The sequence below is a fragment of the Lissotriton helveticus genome, chromosome 8 (genome assembly GCF_964261635.1).
Source record: "Lissotriton helveticus chromosome 8, aLisHel1.1, whole genome shotgun sequence".
NCBI classification, from domain to species: domain Eukaryota; kingdom Metazoa; phylum Chordata; class Amphibia; order Caudata; family Salamandridae; genus Lissotriton; species Lissotriton helveticus.
This window is the reverse complement of record NC_136069.1, coordinates 270,295,557-270,308,536: the sequence shown is the minus strand read 5'-3', so window position 1 is coordinate 270,308,536 and position 12,980 is coordinate 270,295,557. Positions and strand designations below refer to the sequence as shown.

At 44.0% G+C, this 12,980-nt stretch overlaps 1 protein-coding gene across 1 annotated transcript in view; it reads right to left on the bottom strand.

Annotated features, from left to right (window-relative positions):
• The window catches only part of AASDHPPT (aminoadipate-semialdehyde dehydrogenase-phosphopantetheinyl transferase), a 254,795-nt gene that overhangs the window by 119,010 nt on the left and 122,805 nt on the right, over positions 1-12,980 (bottom strand). The window contains exon 4 of the mRNA XM_078657030.1: positions 9,393-9,554. Coding sequence (XP_078513156.1) covers positions 9,393-9,554 — 162 coding nt within the window. The remainder of the gene's footprint in view (positions 1-9,392; positions 9,555-12,980) is intronic.

Below are 12,980 nucleotides of genomic sequence, written 5' to 3'. Positions count from 1 at the left end.
ACTAGGCACACCACAAAAGAAACTCCACACAAGGTTATATAAAAAAATAGTCTTTGTATTATCATAAACACATTAGATCATAATCACACATATACACTGTGTTAACTGGCACTAGGCAATATTAACAGGGGATTATATACAGGACCAGCCCAATCAGGCCACGGACAGAACAATCACAAAGCACAAGTAGCGAATGTAAAACACAACCAGTAACTACTGACACAATAATGGCCTCCGTATTATATACCTAGCAACATAAACACATTATGTCAGCATCACAGTAGGCATTAAACACATTAGGCCCAAACCTCATTAGCATAAACACATTACACAATAGGCATCATTCTAAAACATCATAGCATGACATTAGGCATCACAAGCATAAACACATTATGCAATATTTGGCATCCTTATCAGCATAACTCATTAGGCCTAAACATCACACTAGGCGTAAACTCTGTAGGCATAACATTAGGCATCATCATAAGCATAACCACATTATGCAGTCATCACAATAAACATCATCCTATATCATCAGTGCACCGTTAGCAAGGCAACCAGTAACTACTGGCAATAGTGGTACACATAGCACAACCACCTTATGATGAGCTTTGTTAGGCAGATAATCATCAGCCATACAGGGCATCATCTCCATAATACATCACCCCCTGCACAGATATGAACATAACTGCACAGTATGCCAAGTCCGGTCCTCTGTGTACCTTAGTATACATTTAGCATCATCACATGCCCCTTCTGACATGACCAGCTTCTGTTATCAGGTCGCACCTGATATTGGTGCCCCTTCATCGTGTGAGGCAGTAGTTCCCTACTTCCAGGAGCCTCCGCTCCCTCTAGGAGTTGTAGGAAGGTTGTGGCACGGCCCGATCCAGGGTCTCTGGACTGAATCACTCTCAGCACCTAGAACTTTGTAGCTGCCGGAGACCATGTGGCACAACTTGCGTAATGCAGGAATAATGTTGGTGCTAGCTTAGAAACCAAGCGAAATCTGCCACTGGCTCCTCGGGCCGGAAACAACAACGCTGCCCATGACCACCGGCCCTCCAGTCCCTAAAGCATTCACCCTCTTGTACCGAGGCCGTTTCAGGAGGACCAAAGCCTGCACCACTTGTCTTCCGATCCCAACAGGGATCCTTCTCACCGTGCAGCCGCATTGGTCTCCTCATCGTCAGGACAGTGGGCTGCCTACAACCAGGCGCAACTCCTGCCTGGCTTCCTCTCACGTGGGGAGGCCCCACCCACAGTCAGGCTAGCCTCGCCTGACTTCCGAAGGTTCCGTGTCCCGCTTTCCAGCCAGGACTTCTTCCAACTGCAGGGCGGCTGAAAACTGGCAACGATATCGCAGGAGAGTGGGGGAGCACTTCCTGACTGAGCTCCCCCCTCTCTTCCCTGGCACACACCAGTACGAGCAGCGCTGCCCGTGCCAGCTCACAAGCTTCCTCCTCTTGTACAAGAATGTGGGGTAGGCTCCCGCCCTTCTTCTGAGGTCACCCGTAATCTGGCCAGGGATCTTCAAGGATTTTTGGGGCCTCGTCACAGCCTGATAAACCCAGGAAGCCACCGGTTGCCTTGCGGAGCGATGTCTCCACCGGCTTGGCTGCCTTCGGCCCCGCCCACAGTCAGGCTACTCGAGGTGCGGCACGTCTTCTTCTCTGGCTGAAGTGCGGGGTAGGCTCCCGCCTTTAGGGGCACACAAACGCGGCGTGGGAACCCGCTCCTCAATACTAGTAAATGCGGGGTGGGCTCCCACTTTCCTCATCATGCGGGGTGGGCTCCCGCTCCTTTCCTCTGGATCACTGGGGAATCCCCACGCCTGGGTTCCCTTAGGATGCTTTTCAGCCCAGTGCAGCAGGGCTTAAGTGCTTCTCACTTTGGCAATAAAAAGATAGCGCTCACGAAGCGCACGGAGTCCTTGAAGTTCAAGGGGTAAAGCTGTGCCCAGGCAGGGCAGCACACAGGGCCCTCCAGCAGGGAGACAGTCCCTTGTGGCGGGTCCTCCTGGGGCCCAGCAGCAACAAGCCCGACGTCACAAGGAAGCACTGGAGCAGCACGCTTTAATGGGGTCACAGCCCCCATATTTATAAAAAAACATTTTCGTTGTTCTGCCCTGGCATAGGGCTGGGGAACTGTAGTGTAGTTCCTATATTCCCAATATGCTCTGCGCATTGGGATAATATATCCTATAGATTAGACGTAGGACTGAGGTCGACTAGGTCTCTATCGAATATACTAGAATTAATTGTGTGTGCCAGGTAGCTCAGAGGTCACTAGAAACGTTCTTTAATTCACAAGAAGGGATTAGTCTCTGACAACCGCATAAACATGACAACTTTGTTTCCCCAAGATAAAACGTATCTTCAGAGTCATGGAAACAATAAATAGATATTTCACTCAGTCAATCATGCATGCTTCGTTTCACCAGAGGTGCCGAGAAATAGAGAGACGGGCGTTTTCAATAAAAGTATTTATTGAACAGTCTTCTTTCTCAAGCATAAGAAATGAACTGAAACAATAGTAAAACTGTTTATAAAATACAATGCATACAGTATAAAGAGTAGGATAAAATAATACTGTAAGAGCATTGTATGGTTCCTAAACCATAGATAAATACATACATAAATAACAGAGGCTAAAAGTACTCAACTGGTGCTTCTAAAATACGCCTACCCCGGTGTACCTAACCTAAGCTTAGTACTAGGGAAGAAGTGATGTGTAGCATAAATGTAGTATTCTTTTGCCAAGAATCTGCTCAAGATTTCTCTAAGGGTCTAATCAGCTCCATACTTTAGGTTAGAATGGAGAAGGTCGGTCTCGGGACTCGATTTCCCAACAACCCGCAAGGGTAGCTTGGAAACACTGGAGCTGGATTTCATGCAGGAGAAAAGACAGCGTCTTTCTCAGTGCGTCTGCTGGAGGGTCGGCTTCCTTCGGTACTTGCTGTAGCAGGGCGGGTCGGGCAAGTAGATAGTCGAACTGCTCCAAACCACTATGTGTTTGCTTGGGCGACTGTGGTCATATTTATACCTTGAAGGTGTCGACTTTGACGTACAGTTGGACATAATGACATCATCAAAGAGTCTCAGTACTTTGAAAACTCCATGAGTTCTTGGACAAATCAATAGTCAAGCAAGGGGAAGTCCCCGGCTGCTAAAGCTGAGTTTTCCAAGAAATCGTTGTGGATTTTCGGAACTAGTGGAAGTAGCCCTGCCGTATTTGGACTGCATGAGCTATGCCTAAATATGGTTATGATTTCTATGCCTATATAAGGATATGGTGATTTATACTTATATAAGGACATGAATCGGGAAACTTACAATAGGGTTCTAAAATGATACATAACAGAACCAGTTGCAACTGGTTCTGGGGGGTGTGGAGCACTTTGCTTACAGGGCTCCAACCCTCCTTTGTCAGGTTGGGGCTCTGTCATCAGGCACACCATGGGGGCGGAGCCAGCCTTCACCCAGGCAGGCACAATGCCATTCAGGGTCAGGGGACTACCCCTCCCACTACTCCAAATGCAGATGCCCTATTCAGCCTAGCACTGACTCACCCTGCCCCTCCTGGAGCCACACACATCTCACCAGCCCCTGTCACTCCAAAGCCAGACATGCAATCCACATCAGGCAGGCAGACACATAGCACACAGAAATGCGAACTTCTAAAAGTGGCATTTTTAAAATAGTTATAATAAATCTGCGCACACCATTGTGTAGCATTTATTGTCACTGTTCCAAACATACCAAACGTGACCATATCAGGGATTACCACTGAAACACTTATCAGGGAATACCCAATGCATTCCTATGGGAGGGAAACCTCACAGCAGTGAGAAACCAAAATGGCTATTTGTCACTACCAGGACATGTCACACTGTTAAGGTGCATGTCCTACCTTTCTCCTACAATGCACCCTGTCCATAGGGCTAGCTAGGGCCTACCTTAGGGTGACTGACATGTAGTAAAAGGGGGGGTCACAGACATGGCACACACTTTAGGTGCGACGTCGCAGCGGCAGTAACACTGTACGCACAGTCCCTGCAATGGCAGAGGCCTGAGACAGGTTTGAAAGCCTACTTTGGTGGGTGGCAAAATCAGTGCTGCAAGCCCACCAGTAGCATTTCATTTACCAGCCCGGGGTATATGAGATACCACTTTACAAGGGACTGACATGTAAATTAAATATGCCAAACAGGTGTTGACCAATCTTACCATGTTTTACCACAGAGAGCGCACAAACTTTACACTGGACGCCAGAGTCCTAGAACCACTAACACCACGTCAGGAAAAAGGCTAGGAGAAAGGCAAAAAGTTCAGGGATGACCCTGCAAAAAGGGCCAAATCCAACAGTATGTAGCACTGGTTTTTGGCTAGAAAAAAGTGATTTGTTTAAGTGTATGAAAAGCATATTAAGTGGCTTAGATTTAGGCCTTACATTTAGGGTTAAAACCTGTACTTGCCAAGTGTGGATTAAGCCTGTCTGTCTCCAAGAAGATTTCGGTCTGCCGGAGCAGCTTCTCCGCTCCCGGAACATAAGCCTGTGCTTAAGGTCACATGCCCTTTATATAAGTTTCCTATTGGTCATACATCTATGCTCTGACTGGTTCCTTAATCTAGGATTCCTATTGGACTTAGAATTAGGGTTCTGATTGACTGATAGGTCTGGGGTTCTGATTGCTTCTAGGGACTAGGGTTTCTATTGTACTCAGGGTTTGGTTTCTGGTTGGCTGGTAGGACTAAGACTGTGATTGGTTGCAAGGGTCTGGTCTCTGATTGGTCCTATGGCTTATTGCTAGAGTTGTGACTGGTTAGGGTTAGGGCTAGGGCTAGGGCTAGAGTTACGCAAACAAATGATGGACGGAATGCTGAATACCCCCCCAGTCAAGAGATCTGGATTAAATCCGTCATTCTTTTTCTCACCATGCCACCCCAGTTTAGACCCGACCATATGCAAATCAGTCTTGACCCTGTGCCTCATGGGAACAGTCCAGACCGAACTGCCAAGCCAGGTCCTCCCTGGACCGGAAACAAGTATCCTAGGACCGGTTTCTAGGTATTACCCTTATAAGCCAGGGTAGCCTGAATCCAGTGGCACAGTGAGTAAGGGACACACGTCTGGGCATAACCATCCCACTTAGGGTGAAAAGTGCTACACAAACAAATGATGGACGGAATGCTGAATAAATCATACATTCACCCCCAGTCAAGAGATCTGGGTTGAATCCATTGTTCTTTTGCTCACCATGCAACCCCAGTTTGGACCCAGCCATATGCAAACCAGTGCCACAAAAGAGGCATTTTGAGCGCCCAATACAGCTGGAAAGAACGCTCAAGTAAGTTAAAACATTCATCACTGACGTCTGCTGTGAAATGTAGGTAAAGAGTTCAGATTCCAACAAAGTCCAACACATGTTTCCAAGGCCTGTAACGGAGTAACCTTATATTGTGTAATAGTGACACCTGTTGTACTTCGAGATGGACAGAAACTGCTGCATGACATTGTATAAAATCAAACAATTATTATTTTTATTCCAAACTGTTCGTCTACCCACATCCTTTGCAAGGTCACGGGAGGCCTCGAGCAGAAAGGATGCCAAAGCCTTTTGTTTTGCATTGCTTTGAGGACATTCAACGTTACCATCATATGGACCCAGCCATATGCAAATCAGTCCTGACCCTGTGCCTCATGGGAACAGTTCAGACCGAACTGCCAAGTTGGTCCTCCCATGACCGGAAACAAGCATCCTGGGACCGGTTTCTGAGTATTACCCTTCATCAGCCAGGCTAGCTTGAATCCAGTGGCACAGTGAGGAAAGGGTGCATCTTAAATTATGCAGCACTTATCCCCTCTCCGCTGGAAGTTAGGACCAGATGTACAAAGCAATTTTGCAGTGGCAAAACATGGAATTCTTGAAATCACAGGACTGTGACCACTAAATGCATCTTTGATACGTAGACAATACGCATCTTAATCTGAGACAGGACATGTCCGCACCGAAAACTGCTCTTAGGTTCTTGTCTTGTCTCAAAGAGCTATCTATCTCTGTGGATGAATCTAATCTCTTTGACCCTTGATGGCAGTAAAATAGGGATAGTGGGGTTTGGCAACTGGTGGCCTGAAATCTTGGGCCGCCCTGCTGTATCCTCTGAATAGAAAAAAGTATCATGTAAAGTCCATTTCAGCAATTTGGCTTCGTCTTCTGAGTATCTGCAGAATGATTTTCCTATTCTTGACTTTGCCATCCAGGAACACACAAATTCAGGCACTCATAAGACTGTTTATTGAAATGGTTTAACTTCCATCCTCTTAGTTTATCAGGACTGGTCTCTGGTTCACTATTTCCCCTGGAAGCACCGGGACACCTCGGTTCGAGGTAGCTGTGCCATCTACAAATGTCCCATTCATTCATTGACTTCTTTGAGTTAGACACGAATTTCCAACTTTAAAAACGGGTTTACCAACCCACACCCAATTCCAATTACTGTTGCAATTAATTATTACCCCATCTTCATAACTGTGATTTGGGATGGTATGTGTCAATGATTTGTAAGCTCAACTGTGGCTGTAAACCATTAGTCGGTTAACGAGAACTCAAAGAAAGTAATAAGGGATTTGCAAAGAGCAAGATGTCTCCTTGAGAGACACCATGCCTTTTGTGAATAATGTTGGCAGCTTCGGGGACGTAGGCAGTGATCTTCCTCCTCCTTATGTTTTTCCAAATGGAAATCTTTTTTTTTTTTAATTAGCTGGACCGCCCCCTTTGTGAATGCAAGCAAGTAATGGGATCATGGTCTGCTGTTCCTTGCAGGCCACCATATGATTCTATTTGTTGATAATCGCAGGGCTTCACAAACAGCTACGGGCCATATGTATCAAGCAAATTCGCATTCACAAAGGCCGCAATTCGCAGAATTTCGGCCTTTGCGAATGGGAATTTGCTACATGGTATGTATTAAGCAAAATCTGGTGCAAAATAAGGAATCGCAAAATTTGCGATTCCTTATTTTGCAATTGCATTTAAGGAATCGCAAATTCTGCGATTCCTTAAATGCAATGTATGAAGCAAAAAAAATTTGCAAAATGTTCTTAAGGAATCGCAAATTACCACCAACTTCTAGTTGGTGGTAAGTTGCGAATTCCTTGAAAAATGCACATTTTTGCATTTTTCAAAGTGCCATTTGACGCACATACATGCCTTTGGGGCATGTATGTGCGCCACATGTGCACCCATGCATATTTCAGGGGTGCAACAGGGTGTCCTTTGGACACCCCTGCACCCTTGAAATTATTCTCAATTTGCGATTAGCAAATTGCGAATCGCAAATTGCGAATAATTTCCCATTCATTCCTATGGGCCTCCTGGCCCATAGAAATGAATGGGAAAGTATGCCTTAATTGCGATTTCGCAATTTGCTAATCGCAATTAAGGAATTTTAAGAAATCGCCCAAAAATGCGTTTTGTACATACATACCTATTTGCGATTCTCAAATACCGATTTCTTAAAAATCGCATTTTGAGAATCGCAAATGGGTATCTTGATACATATGGCCCTAAGTGCCTAATGATTATTCATTAGACCGATCTTACCCTACTCCCAGCAACTAGAGATTTTGTGATGTGACCTATCAATACATAGGATGCATCTAAAAATGAAAGGCTGGTTGCGAAAGTTAGTGTGCAAATTGTGACCAGTCATTTGGTACATCTGGCTTCGAGGATCCTTTCTTCTGCGATTAGAAAGAAAACTTCATGCAATTTAAAAAAGAAGGTCAAGTAGCTATCGCATCCGTTTACAGCCAACCCAGGCACCGGAACGTAACTATGAGGCAAAGCAATAAAGCAAACTGCATAACAAAAGCGTTCAGTGATTTCTTTAATTTAAAAAACAAAAAAATGCAAATTGAATTATCTCGTAGACGTGCTTTTTTGGCTTTTATTACTTCACTGCATCATTTCACATTTCAAATCTAATCCTTTTAGTTTAAAAGATGTGTTTAAGATCATGCATTTTATTCTGAGGGTAAGGGAAGTTAACTGTTTAATTAACACCTCAGAGCCTTTAAAAACAACACCTGCCAAAAAAAAGTCGCTCATGGCGCGAGGTTAAACAATTAAAAGTTTAAAGTCCTTGGCTACAGAAATGAACAGAAGATGCGGACGAGTCTAGATTGAACAGACAGTTCCCACTAGCATGGGAACTCAGAAGCCCTCGTGTGTGCAGTGCAAAGATCTGAATAGTGTCGACCCCTGTCTAGACATGAGAGCAAAACTATCAAAACGAAAGGTTTTTTTAGTGGTTCGCAGTCGGTATAAAGGGTGCTTAAAGGAGGTGGACCCTGGCCACTCCCTGGTAGCAGCTGACAGATGCCATCAGGGGCCACCATTTGCATTCATCTTCGTTTGGCATGACAACAAGAAGAGGGGGGCATGTGAAGTGCATCCTACTCTGCCTTCAGATGCCCACCACACCACCCACACAAGGAAGAACCAGTGCCACAAGGGAGGCCTTTTCGGCCCCAATACAGCTGGAAAGATGGCTCAAGTGAGTTAAAACGTTCACCACTGACGTCTGCTGTGAAATGTAGGTAAAGAGTTCAGATTCCAACAAAGTCCAACGCATGTTTCCAAGGTCTGTAGCGGAGAAACCTTATATTGTGTAATAGTGACGCCTGTAGTACTTCGATATGGCCAGAAACTGCTACATGAAATTGTATAAAATCAAACAATTCTTATTCTTAGTTCAAACTGTTCGTCTACTCCCACCCTTTGCAACTTCGTGGGTGGGCTCGAGCAGGAAGGATGTAATGCCTTTTCTTTTGCATTGCTTCGAAAGCAAGGAGTGTTCAAGTCTACCATCATATGTTATGTAGATTTCCTAAGAGGAATATTAGTTAAATGTTCAGATGACTTTAATTGGTTCATACAGAAAATCATTCATACATTTTGGTCTACAGAACAGGTTAGGTCAATGCTAAGAAAATAATAGCGGAAGGATAAGAGAAAGTTTGTCTAAAGCCTTTAAACAGACAGCATGCCAAAATCTACACTGTTACCTTCGTACCTCTAATATAATGTAAAAAGATTAGTAAAAAATAAAAATTAAATGATTAACCCTCGTCAAAAGCGCTTATGTTTGTATGTGTGTGAAGATGTAGAGACTTACAGCTCCAACCCATTAGCCACAAATCATGCACATTTTTGTAGGTGTTAAAATATTTGCATGTGAAGGATATATGTACTTGAAGCAATTGAAACGGATGCTTGAGGGGTGACTGGAATGATGATCTGTAAACCATTATTTGACAGATTTAAAAATAGCAAAGAGATGCATTATGTCTTCAAGTAAGCCCACTGCTTTATAAACCAATCATACCTCAAAGAGCCAGCCCTCTTCCTCCTCTCCATCCAGTAGCATCTTAGTCTCCCTGTACACTTCTCCTATTTCCATCTGCAGCGGTGAGGGATGAAACTCAATCCTTTGTAGATTAAAACCTACTCCGATCCCAATGGCTTTAATAAAGCTTTCCTTCAGGGCCTACAACATAGGAAAGGCACTTTTAATTCTTGCTCGCTTCATTAACGAGATGGATTTTACTTTTATGATATCGTATAAGAGTGTATGCATTATTAGTAACATCGCATTATTAAGAGAAATGTTCAAGGCGTACATATGTGTGTGCATGCAGATTCATTAAAGTTTCACATTCCAGATGAATAATGCAAGCCCATCAAGTGAAGAAAATGGAGTTTCACACTCTTCATTCTTTAAAGACTCAATTTGCCTTCATGCGAAAAGTGCCTCAGTCCATGTACAGATATTAGTTTGAGGGATTATCTGGCGCCTGCAGGACCGACCAATTAGCATGGTGAATGTGATAGGAAACAGCTGCACTTTAAAAGTACCCTGAGCATGAATGCCAATTTTTTTTCAAGAAAAATACAAATGTCCAACCAATACCGTTTTCAATTGCATTAGGTTTCACGGTAGCCAAGACATTTTGAATATAAATAAATATATATACATAACTTTTAAAATAAATATATATATATTTATATATATTTTTTTTGTATTTTTTTCCTACTGGGGGTCGCCAAAGTAGTTTCTATTAAAAAGGTGATTTTCAGTTGCCTATATCTTTGGCAGCGGTTGATGAATCTTCATGACATTTTCCAAACAAATTTCCCCAGTACTTGAGGTGAGGTTCGTCAAGTGGCGTCTGAGATCTTAAGAAACTATCACTCGTGCCATTAAGTATTTTAAGGCTTCGAGTCAAAGTTTCTTAACATAAGTATAACTTTAACAGCTGAATTTCTATGGTTTTGTATGTGTAAAAAGTCAGCGTAACTATAACTAACCTGTAACCTTTGGTTTTATCAGTGAATACACACACATACACACACACACACACACATTCTTGGCGATTGCTACTGGGCAATTATAGTTAAGTCGGCGTTTTCACAAGAACTGCGTTTTTGTGCTGCAAATAACATTAGCACTGTTTGACGAATCTCCACTGGACATTTTTGCCTAGTTTGTGCATGGAAAGTGTCAAGGTGATCAGTCAAATGGGGGCTGAGAAAGAAGGGGGGTCCCAAATAGCAAAACCCCAATGTCTTTTCCATAGACTTCTTTAAGAAGTGCTACCGCAAACACCACTGAACAGAATTACACCAAATTTGGCAGCAGTCTATACATTAGTCCGCAGATTGTGCTTTTTGTGATTTGGTGTAAATCTGTTTAGTAGTTTTTTGAGAAATTAAGGCATAAAAATATTTGTATATCTGCACCATTAAATTCAAGGGACTCTCGTAAGAAGCTAGCAGTAGCGCCAATTAAAAAATAGAGTATGCTTTCTGGCCCAGGGAGCTTTTTTTCCATGCGCCATTTTGCTCCCACAGGAGTCAGACTCCCAGAGAAGCGAGCACTCTGATTGGCTGCAAGAAACATGAGAAATATGCTAGTGGCAGCCATTACAGAACTCTTGGACTTAGTCCCCTGTCCTGAATTTAAAAAGAAAAATTATATAAGTGGGGTAGGGAAGAAATTCCCTGCTATACTAGGACCCGTTGGGGGAGACCCAGATGTACTCCATGGGCAAAACTGAAAAAAAGCACGTTTTGCTGCTATCCCAGAGAACTGTGGGATTGCGGCAAAAAATACCCACAAAATGGGGTTCCAGGGTCAGCATTCTTTAATTAAGTGGAGGGCACATGCGGTCCCTCGCCCTCCCCACCCCTGAGCAATAATCGGCTCCGGGGACTCCATCTCTCAGGGCCCAAAGTATCATGGACCATGACTTCAAAAAATAACAAATGGCCCTCTCCATGAGCCCTTAAAGGCCCGGGAACCCAATCGCCACCGGTTCACTTGCTGTGTCCCAGAGAGCCGTTCCCCGGGACACAACTGCGCGGCGAGGGAAACGTGTTTGCTCCTGTCTGGTGGGAGAGTATTTAAATCTCCCACAAAATGGGAGCAAACACAAAGCCTGCCCTCAGAGGGTGGGAGCTTTAAAAATGCTTGAGGTGAGTGTGTTACGCGGTGCGTAGACACATCCCTGTATACTGGGCACACTTATAATAGTTCAGAAAAACTGACTCCAAAGGAAAATTTAAGCGAAAGGGTTAACAAAGAGTCAACACGAAGGTTTCATCATATGGTTAGTTTTTAGTGGTTCATAAGTTCTTAAATTGGAAGCGTTACATCACGCCAAAATAATTGTATGCAATCCAGCACAGTTTCCAAATAATGCCCCAATGCATTTCGGACTAATGAAAGTCCTTTGTCAAGGAGCCCTGCGAAAGGATACAAAAATGCAACTTAGATCAACGAAGGATGGACGGAGGGTAATCAAGTGACATGCTATGTTACAGTGATATCGGGTTCAACATGCATTAAAGAGGAGGGTAGATGGGCTAAACCGGAAACAACCAGTGCGTGCGGGAGGGAGTGATAGCGATCCGATCATGTTGAAGAATCTTAACAAAGGTTGGTAAGTGAACGGTTGAAAATTAGGAATAAGACGATACGGGTGTGCTAGGAGGAAGCATGCGGGTGAACGCTACGTGAAAAACAAAAGTGACAATAAGTAAAAAAGTGGGTCTCACGTTTACAACTTAGCAGAAGGCTCACGTCGGTGCTGCAAAAAGGGAAAGGGGATAGTGAGAAGTGTGCCTCACATAAAGTGAGAGGTTCAAAAAGTGCTCGGAACGTGCAACTGTAGATCACTTACTATGGAGCTGTTTAAACGGTGAACCGGGTGCCTGGAACTTCGCGGAGTTACTGCGAAGTTCACAGGAGGTGAAGGCGGTTGAAATAGACAAAGGACAACGTAGTGGGGGAAAGAATAAGAGCGGCCATCTTACAGTGGAGTGTGGAGATTAAAGGGTGTGATAGGATAAGTATGCAGAACAGAGGACACAGTATCAAACATGATAAGACAGGTAAATCAATTATAGGTAACAACTGAGTTCTGTTCGGTCATTCAGGCCGAAGGGTTTCAGAGACTGAAGTCTATAAATCCATGAGGTTTCTCGTTGGAGAAGTGTCTTATTATTGTCTCTGCCCTCAATGTGGGCAACGGTTTCCAATACAAGATATTTCAGTTGTGCCACACTGTGGTGGGCTTCATTGAAATGAACAGCCACGTTGGATTTAGTGTTTTTGGTCCTGATATTAGACTTGTGTTCATTAAGTCTGATTTTGATTTTTCTGCTCGTTTTTCCCACGTAGGCCTTGCCACATGGGCATTTAAGCATGTAAATAAGGTTGGCCGAATCACATGTGGCATCTACCTTGAGATTGATGTTAAAACCTCTCATAGGGTGGTTCAGGGTGTTACCTCCAATGACGTTATTGCAATTGCTGCAGTGGTGGCACGGGCGAGTGCCTGTGTGAGTGGTTTTTGTAACGGCTGGTTTTGATAATATTTCTTTGATGTTCATTGGTCTACTATACGCAAAA